General features: G+C 40.9%; 1 protein-coding gene and 1 long non-coding RNA gene across 6 annotated transcripts in view; one reads left to right on the top strand and one right to left on the bottom strand.

The window, feature by feature from the left end:
- Positions 1-3,288, bottom strand: part of CAPRIN1 (cell cycle associated protein 1) — a 46,035-nt gene extending 42,747 nt beyond the window's left edge. The window contains exons 1-2 of one of the 5 annotated variants that reach the window (XM_077114366.1): positions 3,087-3,288; positions 2,330-2,539 (exon numbers count right to left, since the gene is read on the bottom strand). In XM_077114366.1, the coding sequence (XP_076970481.1) occupies positions 2,330-2,539 (210 nt within the window). In that variant the 5' untranslated portion in view covers positions 3,087-3,288. Of the gene's footprint in view, positions 1-1,019; positions 2,016-2,329; positions 2,676-3,086 lie in introns of those variants that run through there. The other 4 variants (XM_077114367.1, XM_077114368.1, XM_077114369.1 and 1 more) reach the window with 4 other exon arrangements.
- A 1,637-nt stretch (positions 3,289-4,925) lies between these two features.
- LOC143644853 (uncharacterized) overlaps positions 4,926-13,823 on the top strand; it is a 62,348-nt gene continuing 53,450 nt past the window's right edge. The window contains exon 1 of the long non-coding RNA XR_013156907.1: positions 4,926-13,574. This is a non-coding gene — a long non-coding RNA (uncharacterized LOC143644853). The remainder of the gene's footprint in view (positions 13,575-13,823) is intronic.

The raw sequence follows: 13,823 nt of genomic DNA, 5'->3' as shown, positions 1-13,823 counted from the left end.
TGTTTCTAAAAAGATTCCAAACTGAGCAAATCCTGTTTTAGGAGCGTCAGAAAGTCTCACTATCGAAAAATGAATCAGTTAATTCCTTTCATACAATAAGTCATTATCTAAATATAGAAAAATATATATAGAAAAAATCTAAATTAGAAATCAGATGTGCTTACTTAGATTAGGAGGAAGTCAAAATGCCTTGAGTTTCTCCAAAACTACAATACATAGTTCTAACAGCAATTAAGTCACATCTATACTGCCTGCCAACTTAACTATTTCATAAATAGATAGCTTAGATTGTGGCTTATCAGAAAAATCTATGAATTCTCAGTCATCCTAACACAAATATCTATATTGAAATGGCAATAATTAAAATATTCCATCATTAATATTTATCTTCTAATTCCAATCCCAGAAGAAAACGGAGATTTCAAGAAATTCTGAAAATTAAAGTATTCAAGCATCAACCAAACTGACAGAATTCGTTGCATTAATTGGATTTTAATAAATACCCACTTTACTATCAAGTACAAACAGGATAGCAAAAACTAAATCACAAGGCAGACTAAGATAATGGCCTTGGATGCTTATTTTAGCCCAAATTTCTATGTTGCTACTTTACATTTAAATGTTTTTGTTACTCTTCTATTCCAATTACTTATATTAAAATATTTATTTCCAAATTAAAGGATTGACAAAAGTTAGAAATTTCATGATTAGTGAAATTCAAGTTATATTCCCAATGTTCAATACTGAAGGGAAAGAGACAGGAGTATCAAATATTTGTTTTATAACTTCCTCAAACAGTAAAATAAATCAGTAAATAAGCAATTAAAATAATTAAAGCCTAAGTATCACCAGTGTTCTTCAACTTATTTCCCCCAGCCCAAATTTTAGCCAAATTATTAGCATCTCTGCATCTTAAGTAATACTATAGGTGGCTACCTAATATTTTAAAATTCTACTTCCTGCAAATTCAAGATGTATAATATACAGATTATACTAGAGGCAAACAAAAGTTATCTTACCAAAAGGAAGTTATATTTTATTTTTTAAGGTAAAAAACAAGGTAATAGAAGGTGTAATTACTCCATTTTTTGTGCCACAGATTTTTCTTTCCACCTGTAATTTCATTCTTCGGGAAGGCTTTCTCTACACACAACAGACACAGACACACAGACACACACACACACACACACACACACACACACACACACACAAACACGCCCCTCTAAACAGAGTTGGTACACTGTCCTGTACTGAAAACATGAAACAATAGGCCGACGTAAAGATACATTTCACAGAGTATAAGAATGGCTATTGAATCAAAAAATATTGTGGGTGTGGCTCGATTTCTTTTTGTGGGGGGCGGGGAGGGCGAGGGAGGCCAGTTGGGGTGGCTGCCTGGTCTCTGCCCTCCCCCTCTGCTTTCGCTTTGTGCTCACAATGCAGCTCCTGTAAAGCGCTTCCCTCGGCCCGCAGCCGCCGCCATGTTAGACGCTCTCTCCATGTGCGCCCAGAGACCCAGGGATCGCCTCAGCCTAATCCTGACCCCCACCCAGGAAACGTCAATCGTCGCAGTCTCCCCCTCTCCCCACTTCAGAGCCACCAAGGGACAAAAAGTCGTTGCCGAAAATCATCTGGGGATTGAGCGGAGCTTGAGGCTCAGGGGGCACTTAGACAATTGAAACAAAGAGGGAAACGTAAGGGGAGTCCATAAGATTAGGGGAACAACAAATCGAAAATTCACTCAAAATGGGCTCGACGGAAAAGCAATTACAGTTTATGATTTCTAACTACACTGCACTCACGAGAAGAAGAGCGGATACTGAATAGGCCTCTAGTACGGAAAGGAGATAGATAAAAACCACCGCTAAAAGCATAGGCCGACCCCGGCCCCACGAGGCAATCGGCTGTACCCTGAAACCCCCCAGTTCTTCCCGCCGGCCCTTGCCAAGGAAATCGGGCCCCAGTAACGGCGAGAAGGGCATCACAGTTAAGTCGTGACGATACGCCCCCACCCTTACCCATCTCCCTCCCTCCCAGAGGCCAAAACGCCAGCCTCACAGCAGGACGAGAGCAATAAAGAGGCCTAGGGGGCACCGCCGCGTCGGGGTCAGGTGACAAGCACCTCCCTTAGAAGCCCGTTTTCTGGGCACACAGCTCCCGGTTACAGTGAGGACGGGGCGAGGGAGAGCGGGTGGGAAAGAAGCAAGAGCCGGGTAAAGTGCCAGAGATGAAAGTGAAGACCACAGCAATCAGGGTGGGCCCTGACTGTTATTGGGAGCGTCGAGGTCCGGTCACATCACACCCTCCCTTCCCCGCCAACTCCTGGCACCTTTTTCTTCTCCAGGTTCCGAAGTTTCTTGTCGATCACCCCGAGAATCTGCTTCATGGCCTCGGTCTGGACAGCGCCGGTGCCGGTTGCGGGGTGCTGAGAAGCCGGCGCAGCTGCCCCGGCCCCTGCCTCACTCCCAGAGGAGCCCGACGCGGGTGGCGGTCCGGACGACTTGCTGCCGCTGCCGCTGTGGCTGGTGGCCGAAGGCATCTTTACACCGTGAGGGGAGAGAAGAAAAAGCGGGAGGAAAAGACAAGAGCGGCGAGTCAGGAGACGGACGGGGCGAGAAGCGGGACAAAACGCGCAGCGGGCGGGAGCCTGCGCGAGCGGGTGGGGGAAGGGGGGCGGTGCGCGCCGCGAGGGCAGGAAGAGACGGCGGGCGCGCGCGCGCGACCCGCCAGCGGGGCGCCCGGCCGGGCCTCGCACTGCGCCCCGCCCCGCCTCCGGCGCTCGCCGCCGACTCGGCCTACCCGCCTCGGGGCACCGAGACTCGAGCTGGGGGCGGGGCCTCGCGGCGCTCGCCGCCAACGGCCGGTGCAACGGCCCCCACGGGGACTCGTCGCCTTCCGAGGAAGGAGGGGGAGAGGTGGAAACTAACAGGCAGAGAAGGGGTGGAGAAGAACACTGGAAATGCCGGGGGGGAGGGGAAACTTGGGGAGCAAGCCCCTCGCGAAGCTCCAACCGATCAAGAGGTAAAGAACTCTCGGACGCAGCGGCCCTCTTCCCCTTCAGCGCCTCGATCCGGGGTGGCGCTCACCGTGCGCGCGCGGAGGCCGGTGGAGATCCCGAGTGGGCAGCTGTGGGGGCAGCGGTGACGGTACGTTCTGGGCTGTGTTGTGCGCTCCTTGGGCGCAGGCCGCTTCGCCCCGTTCCCGCTGCACCAAGAGCCGCTGCTAGTGAGGCGGACAGCCGGGAGCGGGCGGGACTTAGCCAGCCCTCTGAGGCGGAGGGGGCGGGAGAATCAGCGGGCGGGGTCCTTCGCAGCCGCTCGGGCTGCCCAGCACGAACGCCTGCCGGGAAGTGTCCGCCAGGTCTCCTCCCTGCCCAGCCCACGCCCCTGCTGTACGGGGTGGGGGGAGGCGGCGACAGGTCGCGGGGGCGGGACGGCTGCGGGAACAACCCTTTGAGTTCTGAGAGAAATCGTAGCTAGGGTCCTTCAGGCGAATTCACTTGACGCCCATACGGGGACAATAGGTGTCAAGCTGCTGAATTTGGAGCTGGCGACTGCCCTGTTAAGAGCCCTTGGGACGGGGGTGGGGGCATCAAAGATTTCTGCAAGTAGGGGGTGCTGGGGGTGAGTGGTGCAATCTCCATCTCCAGAATCCCTTCAGAGCAAACAAACTCCTCCCCCAAAAGAGCTTTTAAAATAGACCCAACTCGCCGCCCCCCAATAAAACAATCATACAATAACCAGAGAAGTTGTCTGTAGAACACTTTGGGAATGAATGTGATTAGTGACTTTTAAGGTCTTAATACACCAGGTTCGTGTTTAAAATAATAACTGTCCTAAGTTATTATTAACTTAAGCTGTCCTAAGATATTTATCCAATATTCCTGGGTATTACAAATAATTAGAACTTTCCCCTTTTGTTTTAGATTTACCTAAAACTTAAAAGGGAATGTTGAATGAAATACTTTTTTTTAATTTTTTTTTCTCCTAGAGGATTATTCCAGCCTTGTAATTAAGCTAGGGGTATGGTGCAGGTGGGCGTGACAGCAGAAAGTGAGAAACCAAGTACTAGAAGAAAAAGTAGTGAAAGAAAACAGTGAAAATTCACCAAGCAACTTAACGTTGAATGACAATAGTAAATAACCAATTTATAACTTAAATTTAATGAAATAGAGATTTAGAAAAGGATTCTACCAAACTTTTTGTACCTTACGGAATGAAATGAGTAAACTGGCTGGCAATAGTGCATCCTTAGGGAGCCTGGAGAAACAACAAGAGCCTCTGGCCTCAAGTTATTTCAATCAGCTACAAAGTCTTATCTATTCAGATATTTGAGCACCTTACAGTGTACTAGGAATTTAGCAATAGGGATAGTGAACAAAGCAAAAAACCCCTTTCTCATGGAGCTTACCTTATAAATGGAGAGAAAGTAAAGCATGCTGTTAGTGAAATGGAAGAGAAGAAAAAACAAGAATAGTCAGGAAAAGCTTCACCCAGTGACATTTAAGTCAAGATCTAAACGAAGTTGTTCTAGTTTGCTAGCTGCCGGAATGCAACACACCAGAGACATTAGCTTTTAATAAAAGGGAATTTATTTTGTTAGTTCTTCAGAGAAAAGGCAGCTAACTTTCCACTGAGGATCTTTCTTATGTGGGAAGGCACAGGATGGTCTCTGTTGGCCTTCTCTCCAGGCCTCTGGGTTCCAACATCTTTCTGCATCTCCAAAGGCTTGGGCCGAGCTGCAAGTACTGAGAGGAGGTATGCTGAGCTGCTTGGGATGTGCTACATTGAGCTCTCTCATTTAAGCACCAGTTGATTAAATCAAACAGCATTACAGCAGAGCACGCCTCCTAGCCAACTGCAGATGTAATCAGCAACAGATGAGGTTCACATGCCATTCTCTCATGTCCACAGCAATGTCCTTCACCTGGCCAAGTTGACAACTGAATCTAACTACCACAGAAGTCAAGAAGGCCAAGCAGTTTCTTTGTTTTTGGAATTAATCTTTTATTCCCTAAAGCAACCCACAGTGAAATTGGTTAGCACTGTGAAATGCATAAACACTGAAAACTTGGATGCACATCTTTGAACCCACAGGAGGCATAAACCCCAATGTTGATTTTGAAATACTATCTTATCACTTAACAGTGGATGCATGAAAAGACTAGTTGTAAGTCGTAAGATATGATCCTTTTTGCAAAGAAGATTATAACACCTCTCATTTTTAGAGTAAACATGCTCAGAAATAAATTCTCTAAGATCTTCGGGCCCTTCAAGATCCAAGGGCTCTTAAAACCCTTCTTGAGAATTTATTCCCAAGCAGTTATCTTGAAGGAAGTAGAGGGAACATCAAGTGCTGAGCTCTGATATGGAAGTTTGCTTGGTGGGTTCAGGGAAAAGTGAGGGGGCCACTGTAGCTAGAGCAAAAAGTCGGGAGGGAGATAAAAAGCAAAAGGGGGCCAGTGACATAGGGTATTTTATGTCATTGTAATTTGGCTTTTGCTGAGTGAATTGGGAGTCATGGAAAGCATAATTTCAAGCAGATGAGTGATACAGCCTATGTTTTTAAGAAATTACTCTTGCTGCTGTATGACAGATTTACTGTGTGTCTGCAGGTGGGGTGGGGTGGAAGGCTGTAAGAGCAGAAGCTGGGAGACCAGTTAAGAAGCCATTGAACCTCTCCCTCCAGCCAACACAACAAGCAAACTCACTACCCTCCCCCTGTCTACGTGGGACATGACTCCCAGGGGTGTAGACCTTCCTGGCAACGTGGGACAGAGATCCTAGAATGAGCTGAGACTCAGCATCAAGGGATTGAGAAAACTCTCGACCAAAAGGGGGAAGAGCGAAATGAGACAAAAAGTGTCAATGGCTGAGAGTATCTAAACAGAGTCGAGAGGTTATCTTGGAAGTTATTCTTGCACATTAAATAGATACCACTTTGTTAGTCAAGATGTAATGGAGAGGCTGGAGGGAAGTGCCTGAAAATGTAGAGCTGTGCTCCAGTAGCTATGTTTCTTGAAGATGGTTGTATAATGATATAGCTTTCACAGTATAACTGTGATTGTGAAAACCTTGTTTCTGATGCTCCTTTTATCTACCTCATCAACAGACAATTAAAACATATGGAATAAAAATGAATAATAGGAACAAATGTTAAAATAACTTTAGATTGAAATGCTAGTGATCAATGAAAGGGAGAGGTAAGGGGTATGGTATGTATAAATTTTTTTCTGCTGTTTTTTATTTCTTTTTCTGAATGGATGCAAATGTTGTAAGAAATGATCATGATGAATATGCAACTATGTGATGATTTTGTGAATTACTGATTTTATATGTAGAACAGAATGCTCAAAAGTTACAAACGTTTGCATTTGTTTGGTGTTTTTTGGTATTTAAAAAAATTAATTAAAAAATTGTATTGAAAAAAGAATGTGTTATTTTTTAATCTAAAAATTAATTTTAAAATGTTAATTAAAAAATAAAATTAAAAATGTCATGAAAAATAAAAAATAGAAAAAAAAAAAAAGAGGCCATTAAAATAATCCAGTCCAGAGGATATAACACTGAAGATGGTGGCAAGTGTTTGGATTCTTTATATATTGTGATAGTAAAAACGACAGGATTTGGTAGCCAGCTGTAGGTTAGTTGTGAGAAAAGTCCAAGTTGACCTAAAGTTATTTATTCATGTTTCAAGAACCTGCACTGGATTTAGCACTATGCCAGGCCTAGAGGATAGGAAAAAGTTTATAATCCTTTAGCTCCTTCCAACTCACTGTCTATTCAGCACAAATGATTACATATATCACGGGTGTTTGTTAGAAATGCAGACTCTCTTGTCTCACCTCAGACCTATTGAATTAATCTGCATTTCCACAAGATTATCCAGTGTATATGCATTTAAGTAGCCTAGTGGGTCAATTCTCCCCAGTCCTATAAGGTGAGAAACTCCAGGGTGGAGCTCAGCAGTCTGTGTTTTAACAAGCCCTCCGGATGATTCTGATACACACTCAAGTGCACTCTGATGCACACTCTTGAGTTTGAAGACCTCTAATGATTCGGTTTTGAGTTGAATGGGGCTTATGAAAAGATGCGCCAAGAAAAGGCAGAAGAGGCCTTTCCCTGGCACATTGTCCAAGCATAGACTCATGGTCATCTAAATTAAGCTTTTCCTCAAGGAAAAAGAAAAGCAGATTGTTGAGAGGGAATAAATGAGTCGACACAGATGGCAAAAATTCTCATTTGGGGGTCAATCTAATAACTCATAGTATAATCACAATAAACTAGATTATTAAATAGGTTATTCTTAAAACAGGAGCCTGCAAACTACAGTCCCTGAGTCCAGTAGCCCTTTATCTGCTTTTGTAAGTAAAATTTTATTATGACACAGCTGGATCCATTCACTTAGTATCTTCTCTGCCTCTTGTGCCACACCGGAACAGAGTTGAATAGTAGTGACAAAGATATTATGATCTGCAAAACCTATTATTTGTATCCTTATTTTATCATTTATGAAAGAAGTTTGCCAATCCTTAGCTTAACAAAAATGGTGCACATCCATGGCAGTTCCGCAGAATATCTGTTCCTAGTAGATTCAGGCTGATGGAGAAGCCATCTCTCAAATGTGACTGATCACTATGCTATAAGGAAAGAGAACTCAGGAGTATTTCAAGTTGTCCAATTTCCAGGCAGGTAAACTTGGGTCATTTCTGGCCACTCATTGGCCAGAGGCTGTCACATGACCCCATACAACCATAGGGGCTCAAGAGATGCTATCCTATCAGCTATGTAGTAGGAAGTGGGGAGAACCAGAAATGTTTGCTGAACATACATAACTGTCATGCTTTCACTTACTACAACATCTCAACCCAAACCCATTTTCTTGGTGTTCTGACATTCTTGCAATTTACCTGTTCAACAAGCTGTAGAAAACAATGAATTCAAAGCAAAGAGGTATCTTCAGGCAGACTTCCTGCCCGGCACAATGCCATGGTCTCAGCAAACTGAGTTTCTCTATTTCCTGCCTGATGGGATAAGGCTAGTGTTTATGAACTTTTAAACTTTGCTATGATCCTCCCGACTTTTTTCCCTAATCCAAAGTCATGTGACTATCTTGGGGTCATTATAGCTGAAGAAATTGTAAAATTAAAGGATTTAAAAAAAAAATAAACAGTGGTGCAGCAGAATATGACCATCAATGAAAAAACTTTCTCTAAAATGAAAAAACTTTCTCTAAAAACCTTGACATTAAAGTTATACCCAATGCTAATATATTTTAATATCACAAACCTCTCAAGCTGATATTTACTTGTTTAACTCATTAGACCACAGCACTCTAAAGTCTCTACAGTTACAGGAAGTGAATATTTGGCACTACTTCTCCAGATCATTTTGGCAAAATAGAGCTGTTGCTTTAACTTGAGTCACCCAAAAAGCTACTGCCAAGTTTAATTGTAGCAAAGGAGGAGAACTTTGATCTGAATTACATTAACTTTATCTCTCTATAAGGTTGACAGTGAGAAACCTGGCCAAGGGGTGAACTACACTGCTCCCACAACTAAGGTTCTGAAAGCCTCTTAAATTTGTTTTTCAGTCATTTTACTAATGACAGTAGACATTTCTGTCATAATTTTTCCAGTACTATCTTTTTACGATAATCTTTGTAATAATTTGTGTATGTGTCCATGAGCCATCACTAGACCATGAGCTTTGCAAAGGAAGAAAGCAATTGTTTTTTCATCTCTGTATCCTCAGAAGCAATTTTTGTCAATAAATATTGCCTGCTGTAATTACACATCAGTGGCGTTGATATTATAATTGGTCTTCTTGCTCCCTTATATAATTCTACCTCTTGCTCCCTTATATTGTGTTCATCAGCTGAAGTAACATTCTTTGCCAAAATCTTCTTAGATTTTGTTATGCCCTTCTTTTCTTAATTGTAATATTAGACTTAGAAATACAATTCATATTTTGTAGAGGTATATGTTCAGAATAGTTTCAAATTTCATAAAATACTGTTGTCTCTTACTACACGATAAGAGTATTAATGAATACTCAAAAGCTATGCACTACATTCAACATAGAATGGAAAATACTTTGACCATAGGCAGTAAAATCAGTATAGTTATTATGTGAATGGTATATTCTCTTAGCTTTATGTTTCTCTTTCAGTGGTTCTCAAGTAGGGCCAATTTTGCACATATACCCCTCCTCACAAAGGAATGTTTAGCAAAGTCTGGAGACATGTACGGGTTTTTTTAAAGGAATTTTATTTTCAATGTAGAATCGTATAGCAAACCATAAATAAATACAAATACTCTGGAGACATTTTCAGTGATCACAGTTGCAGGGAGAATACTACTGACATCCAGTGGGTAGAGGCCAAAGATATTCCTAAACATCTTATAATGCAGAGAACAAACACAGACTTATCCAAGCCCAAATATTATTAGTACTAAGGCTGAGAAATCCTGTTCTATTTTATGAGACCAAAAATGTAGTCACTTGTTCCAGCACTTTACAAGTAAAATACTGAGATGACACTGGCAAAGGTTTGCCTTTAGGAATAGTGTGAAAGAACATAAAACTGAACTATTTATTAAACTATTGATCATTTAGCATCTTGGCGACTGATACATAGTCATGGTCTTTTTCAGGCAATGCATGTTATGTCATTTCTCCCCTAATACACACTATGCTCTGTGAACAATAATCTGGAAAAAATTATCTCTTTCAAGGTGACAACCCTACAAATTTTAAAGGGGATAAAAATGTATCAAAATTAGATACTAGAAGAACATAATACATAGGTGATTAGCTTATTCAGTCTTGCTTCTATAACTGGTCAAGATATGTATTTCCTGAATGATTTTCAAGAATAACTTTCAGATGAGTAGAACATATGGAATAAAAATAAATAATAGGGGGAACAAATGTTAAAATAAATTTAGTTTGAAATGCCAGTGATCAATGAAAGGGAGGAGTAAGGGGTATGGTATATATAATTTTTTTTCTCTGTTTTCATTTTATTTTTCTGTTGTCTTTTTTATTTCTTTTTCTGAATTGATGCAAATGTTCTAAGAAATGATCATGATGAATATGCAACTATGTGATGATATTGTGAATTACTGATTGTGTATGTAGAATGGAATGATCGTATGTTGGAAATGTTTGTGTTTCTTGTCATTTTTTTTTAATTTAAAAATTAATAAAAAGATTTAAAAAAAAAAGAGTAACTTTCACAACCTCCCCCTACATTAATGCTTTACCCTTCAGGTGCTGATAACTTCTTATCTTGAAGGTCCAAGAACTTGATTTAAACGTTTCCTAAGTACTAAATCACTGAATTAAAGATATGAAAAATGTTATGGGAGGATGTATGTCCTATATTTTTTCTTATAGAGATTTTTAATGGATGTAGGATTTTCAGAGAGGTTGACGTATGTAAGCCCCTCCATCACCACCACTAATTCTCATCCTTTATTCAGTGTTTCTCAAAGTGGATTATGACCATCAACTCAAAATCACAAGAAGGTCTTGTTAAAAATGCAGATTCTGGGACCCCACCCCAGACATTGAATCTGTGTCCCTGATTCTGAGATTTAGGAATATGCATTTTAAAAATCAAACTTTGCTTTTACGTATGCATGCTTGTGAATCCCTGCTCCATGAAAGCATAGTGTATATGCTACTCATTTTCACAAAAATGTTAAGAATTATTCTTTTCACTGTGTCCTGTTTCTCTTTCTTCCCATGAAGTCTGTAAGGATCTCATAAGTAGAGCATATTGACAAGCAAGGTGGAAGAGGACAGCAACCTCTAGTTGCTGATTCAGGAAACTTGCTGATTCTAAGATGGGAGAGAAAATGTTAAGAGAATTACGCTGAAGAAAGAACCCAAGCATTTTTGGATGGATGAATGGAAGGTTAGGGTAAGGAAAATTTCCTAACTCAGGAAATTTGTAGGGCCTGCTAGTGTGTATTATAATTGAAAAGCTGATGACGTACAAAAAAAAAGGAGGACCAATTAGAGCAATAGTGTTAAAACTTGAGCATGCATCAGAATCGCCTGTAGGACATGTTAAGGCTCTGATTGCTGGGCTCCACCCCAAGAGTTTCTGACTGAGGAGGTCTTGGGCTGGGCAGATGATTTATTTGCATTTCAAACAAGTCCTTTTGTTATGTGCTGCTGCTGGTCTTGAGACCACACTTTGAGAACCACAGGATTAGAAGGAAATTTTTAAATACTTTATTTGAAACTATTGGAAGAAGGAAAAAACTGAGGGGAAGAAGAAATTTAAGTAATCAAAGGTGACAGTAGTATACTAGAATATGTTTTATGATGCTGCTTTTTGTTTGTATTTTCCTCTTATAGAGGCCAGCGAGAAAAATATAGAAAAGAATATTGGACATATTCCACTCAGATTTTCATTTCCAGAGCTCTGTGAGGGAAGGAATCAGCACTCTTTTCTCTAGGCCTTCCTTACCTAAAACAAAATGCCTCTGGCAGCCCTATGGAACTGTAAACATCAATTCCTTGGTGTTCCTAGGAGCTAGAGCTGGTGATGCTTCTCTTTATGGATGTTATGCTAATTAACACCCTCCTAAAGATGAAAGGGCTAGTTCCTTAAGACTGTACAGGAAAGTAAAGTTATGATGAGAGAAAAATAAGAGGTGATAATGTTACATAACGAGAAAGAGGTTTGATAATGTTATATAACAAGAAAGAAAAAATAACATGTAAACTATAATTTTTTAACCTGTGTTTTTTTAATTCCAGGAGTAACGTGTTTGTTGCAAATAATTCACTTAAATAATTTTTGCAAAAACTGAAACTTTTAACTGTGTTTTAAGATAATTTTACTGAGATATAATTTGCATACCATAAAATTTACCCCTTTTAAAGTGTACAGTTCAGTGATTTTTTTAGTATATTCACAAAGTTGTGCAACAAATATCACTACTATCTAATTTTAGAACTTTTTTTTCATCAAGAAGTAAATCTCTGCCTGTAAGAGTCACTCCCCATTCTTCCTTCTTTCCAGTCCCTGGCAACCATTAACCTACTTTCTATTTCTATGAATTTACCTATTCTGAATGTGTAATGTAGATGTAATTACATAATAAGTGGTCTTTTGTGTCTGGTTTCTTTCACTTAGCATAATGCTTCCAGAGATCATCCATGTTGCAGTGTGTATCAGTACTTCATTCCTTTTTATGGCTAAATCCATTGAATGGATATGCCACATTTTGTTGATCTGTCAGTTGATGGGCATTTGCTTTCCACTTGGCTATTATGAATAATGCTTTGTGAATATTCACATATAATTTTTGTGTAGACGCATATTTTCCATTCTCTTGGATATATACCTGGGGGTGAAATTGCTAGGTCCTATGGTGACTCAATGGTTGACCTTTTGAGTATCTGCCAAACTGTTATCCAAAGTGGTTGCACCATTTTACAATCCCACCAGCAATGTGTAAAGGTTCCAACTTTCATACATCCTCACCAATACTTGATATCTTCTATCTTTTTTATTATAGCCATCCTACTAGGTATACTTCAGTGAGAAGTGATAGCTCATTATGGTTTGATTTGCATCACTGGGTGTGCCACTTTGAAAATATTATGTACCCCAGAAAAGTCATGTTTTAATTCTGATTCCATGTAGTGGATGCAGCCATTTCTTTTAATCCTGATTTAATAATATAGGTTGGAATCTTTTGATTAGACTATCTCCATGGGGATGTGACACACCCTATTGTGGGTATTACTTTTTTATTACATGGAGATGTGACTCTACCCATTCCAGGTGGGTCTTGATAAGTTTGCTGGAATCCTTTAAAAGAAGAAACATGTTGGAGAGAGTCAGAAATGACAGGAGCTGACAGAAATGACAGAAGCCTCAGAGCCGACAGAAACTTCACAGCAGAGTTGACACTGATACAGACACGTGAAGAACAGAGACACAGATGGTTGGAGATGCTTGGAGCCCAGCAGATGGTGCCATGAGATGTTAAGCAAGTCAGAACCTGAAAAGAGCCAAGGGAAGCCAAGAGATGAAAGCCAGCCCTGGAGATAAAGTGAGGAACCCCCAAAGGAACAGAGGCTGAAAGCAATAGAGCTCAGGAGCAAAGGACCAGCAGATGCCAGCCACAGAGGTGTTCCTGACCAATCAACCTTACTTCAGTGAAGGTAGCTTCTTGTTGGTGCCTTAATTTGGACACTTCCACTTCCTTCGAACTGTAAACTCGTAATTTATTAAATTTTCCTTTTTAAAAGCCATTCCAGTTTCTGGTGTATCACATTCCAACAGCTTGCTAACTTACACACTGGGTATCTTTAAACAAGGATTAGTTTATTCCCTCTTTGGGGAAGTTTAGATGTGGTTTTGCCAGAAAGTAGGGTGTGCTAGTTTGAAACTGTTATGTACCCCAGAAAACCTATGTTCTTTTAATCCTGATCCAATATTCTAGGGTGGGGCCTTTTGATTAGATTGTTTCCATGGAGATGCAGCCCACCCAATTGTGGGTGGGACCTTCAGATTAAATGGAGATGTGACCCTGCCCACTCAAGGTGGGTCTTAATTAGGTTACTGAAGTCCTTAAAAGAGCTGACACAGACACAAACATTTAGAAATGTTTGGAGTGCCGAGAGAGGAGCTTAGAGAAACTATATGAAACCAGGACACAGACACTTGAAGAGAAGAAATCTCTGGCCCCAGGAGGTGCTAAACTAAGAAATGAAACCCAGCGTTTTGCCCTGGAGAAGCTAAATGAAAGCCCACAGATACTTGGAGAGAAAGCCACTGAACTCAGAAACTGG

The sequence above is a fragment of the Tamandua tetradactyla genome, chromosome 8, assembly GCF_023851605.1.
Source record: "Tamandua tetradactyla isolate mTamTet1 chromosome 8, mTamTet1.pri, whole genome shotgun sequence".
Taxonomy (NCBI): Eukaryota; Metazoa; Chordata; class Mammalia; order Pilosa; family Myrmecophagidae; genus Tamandua; species Tamandua tetradactyla.
Note: the sequence above shows the minus strand (reverse complement) of the source record. Positions and strands in the feature narration are given on the sequence as shown.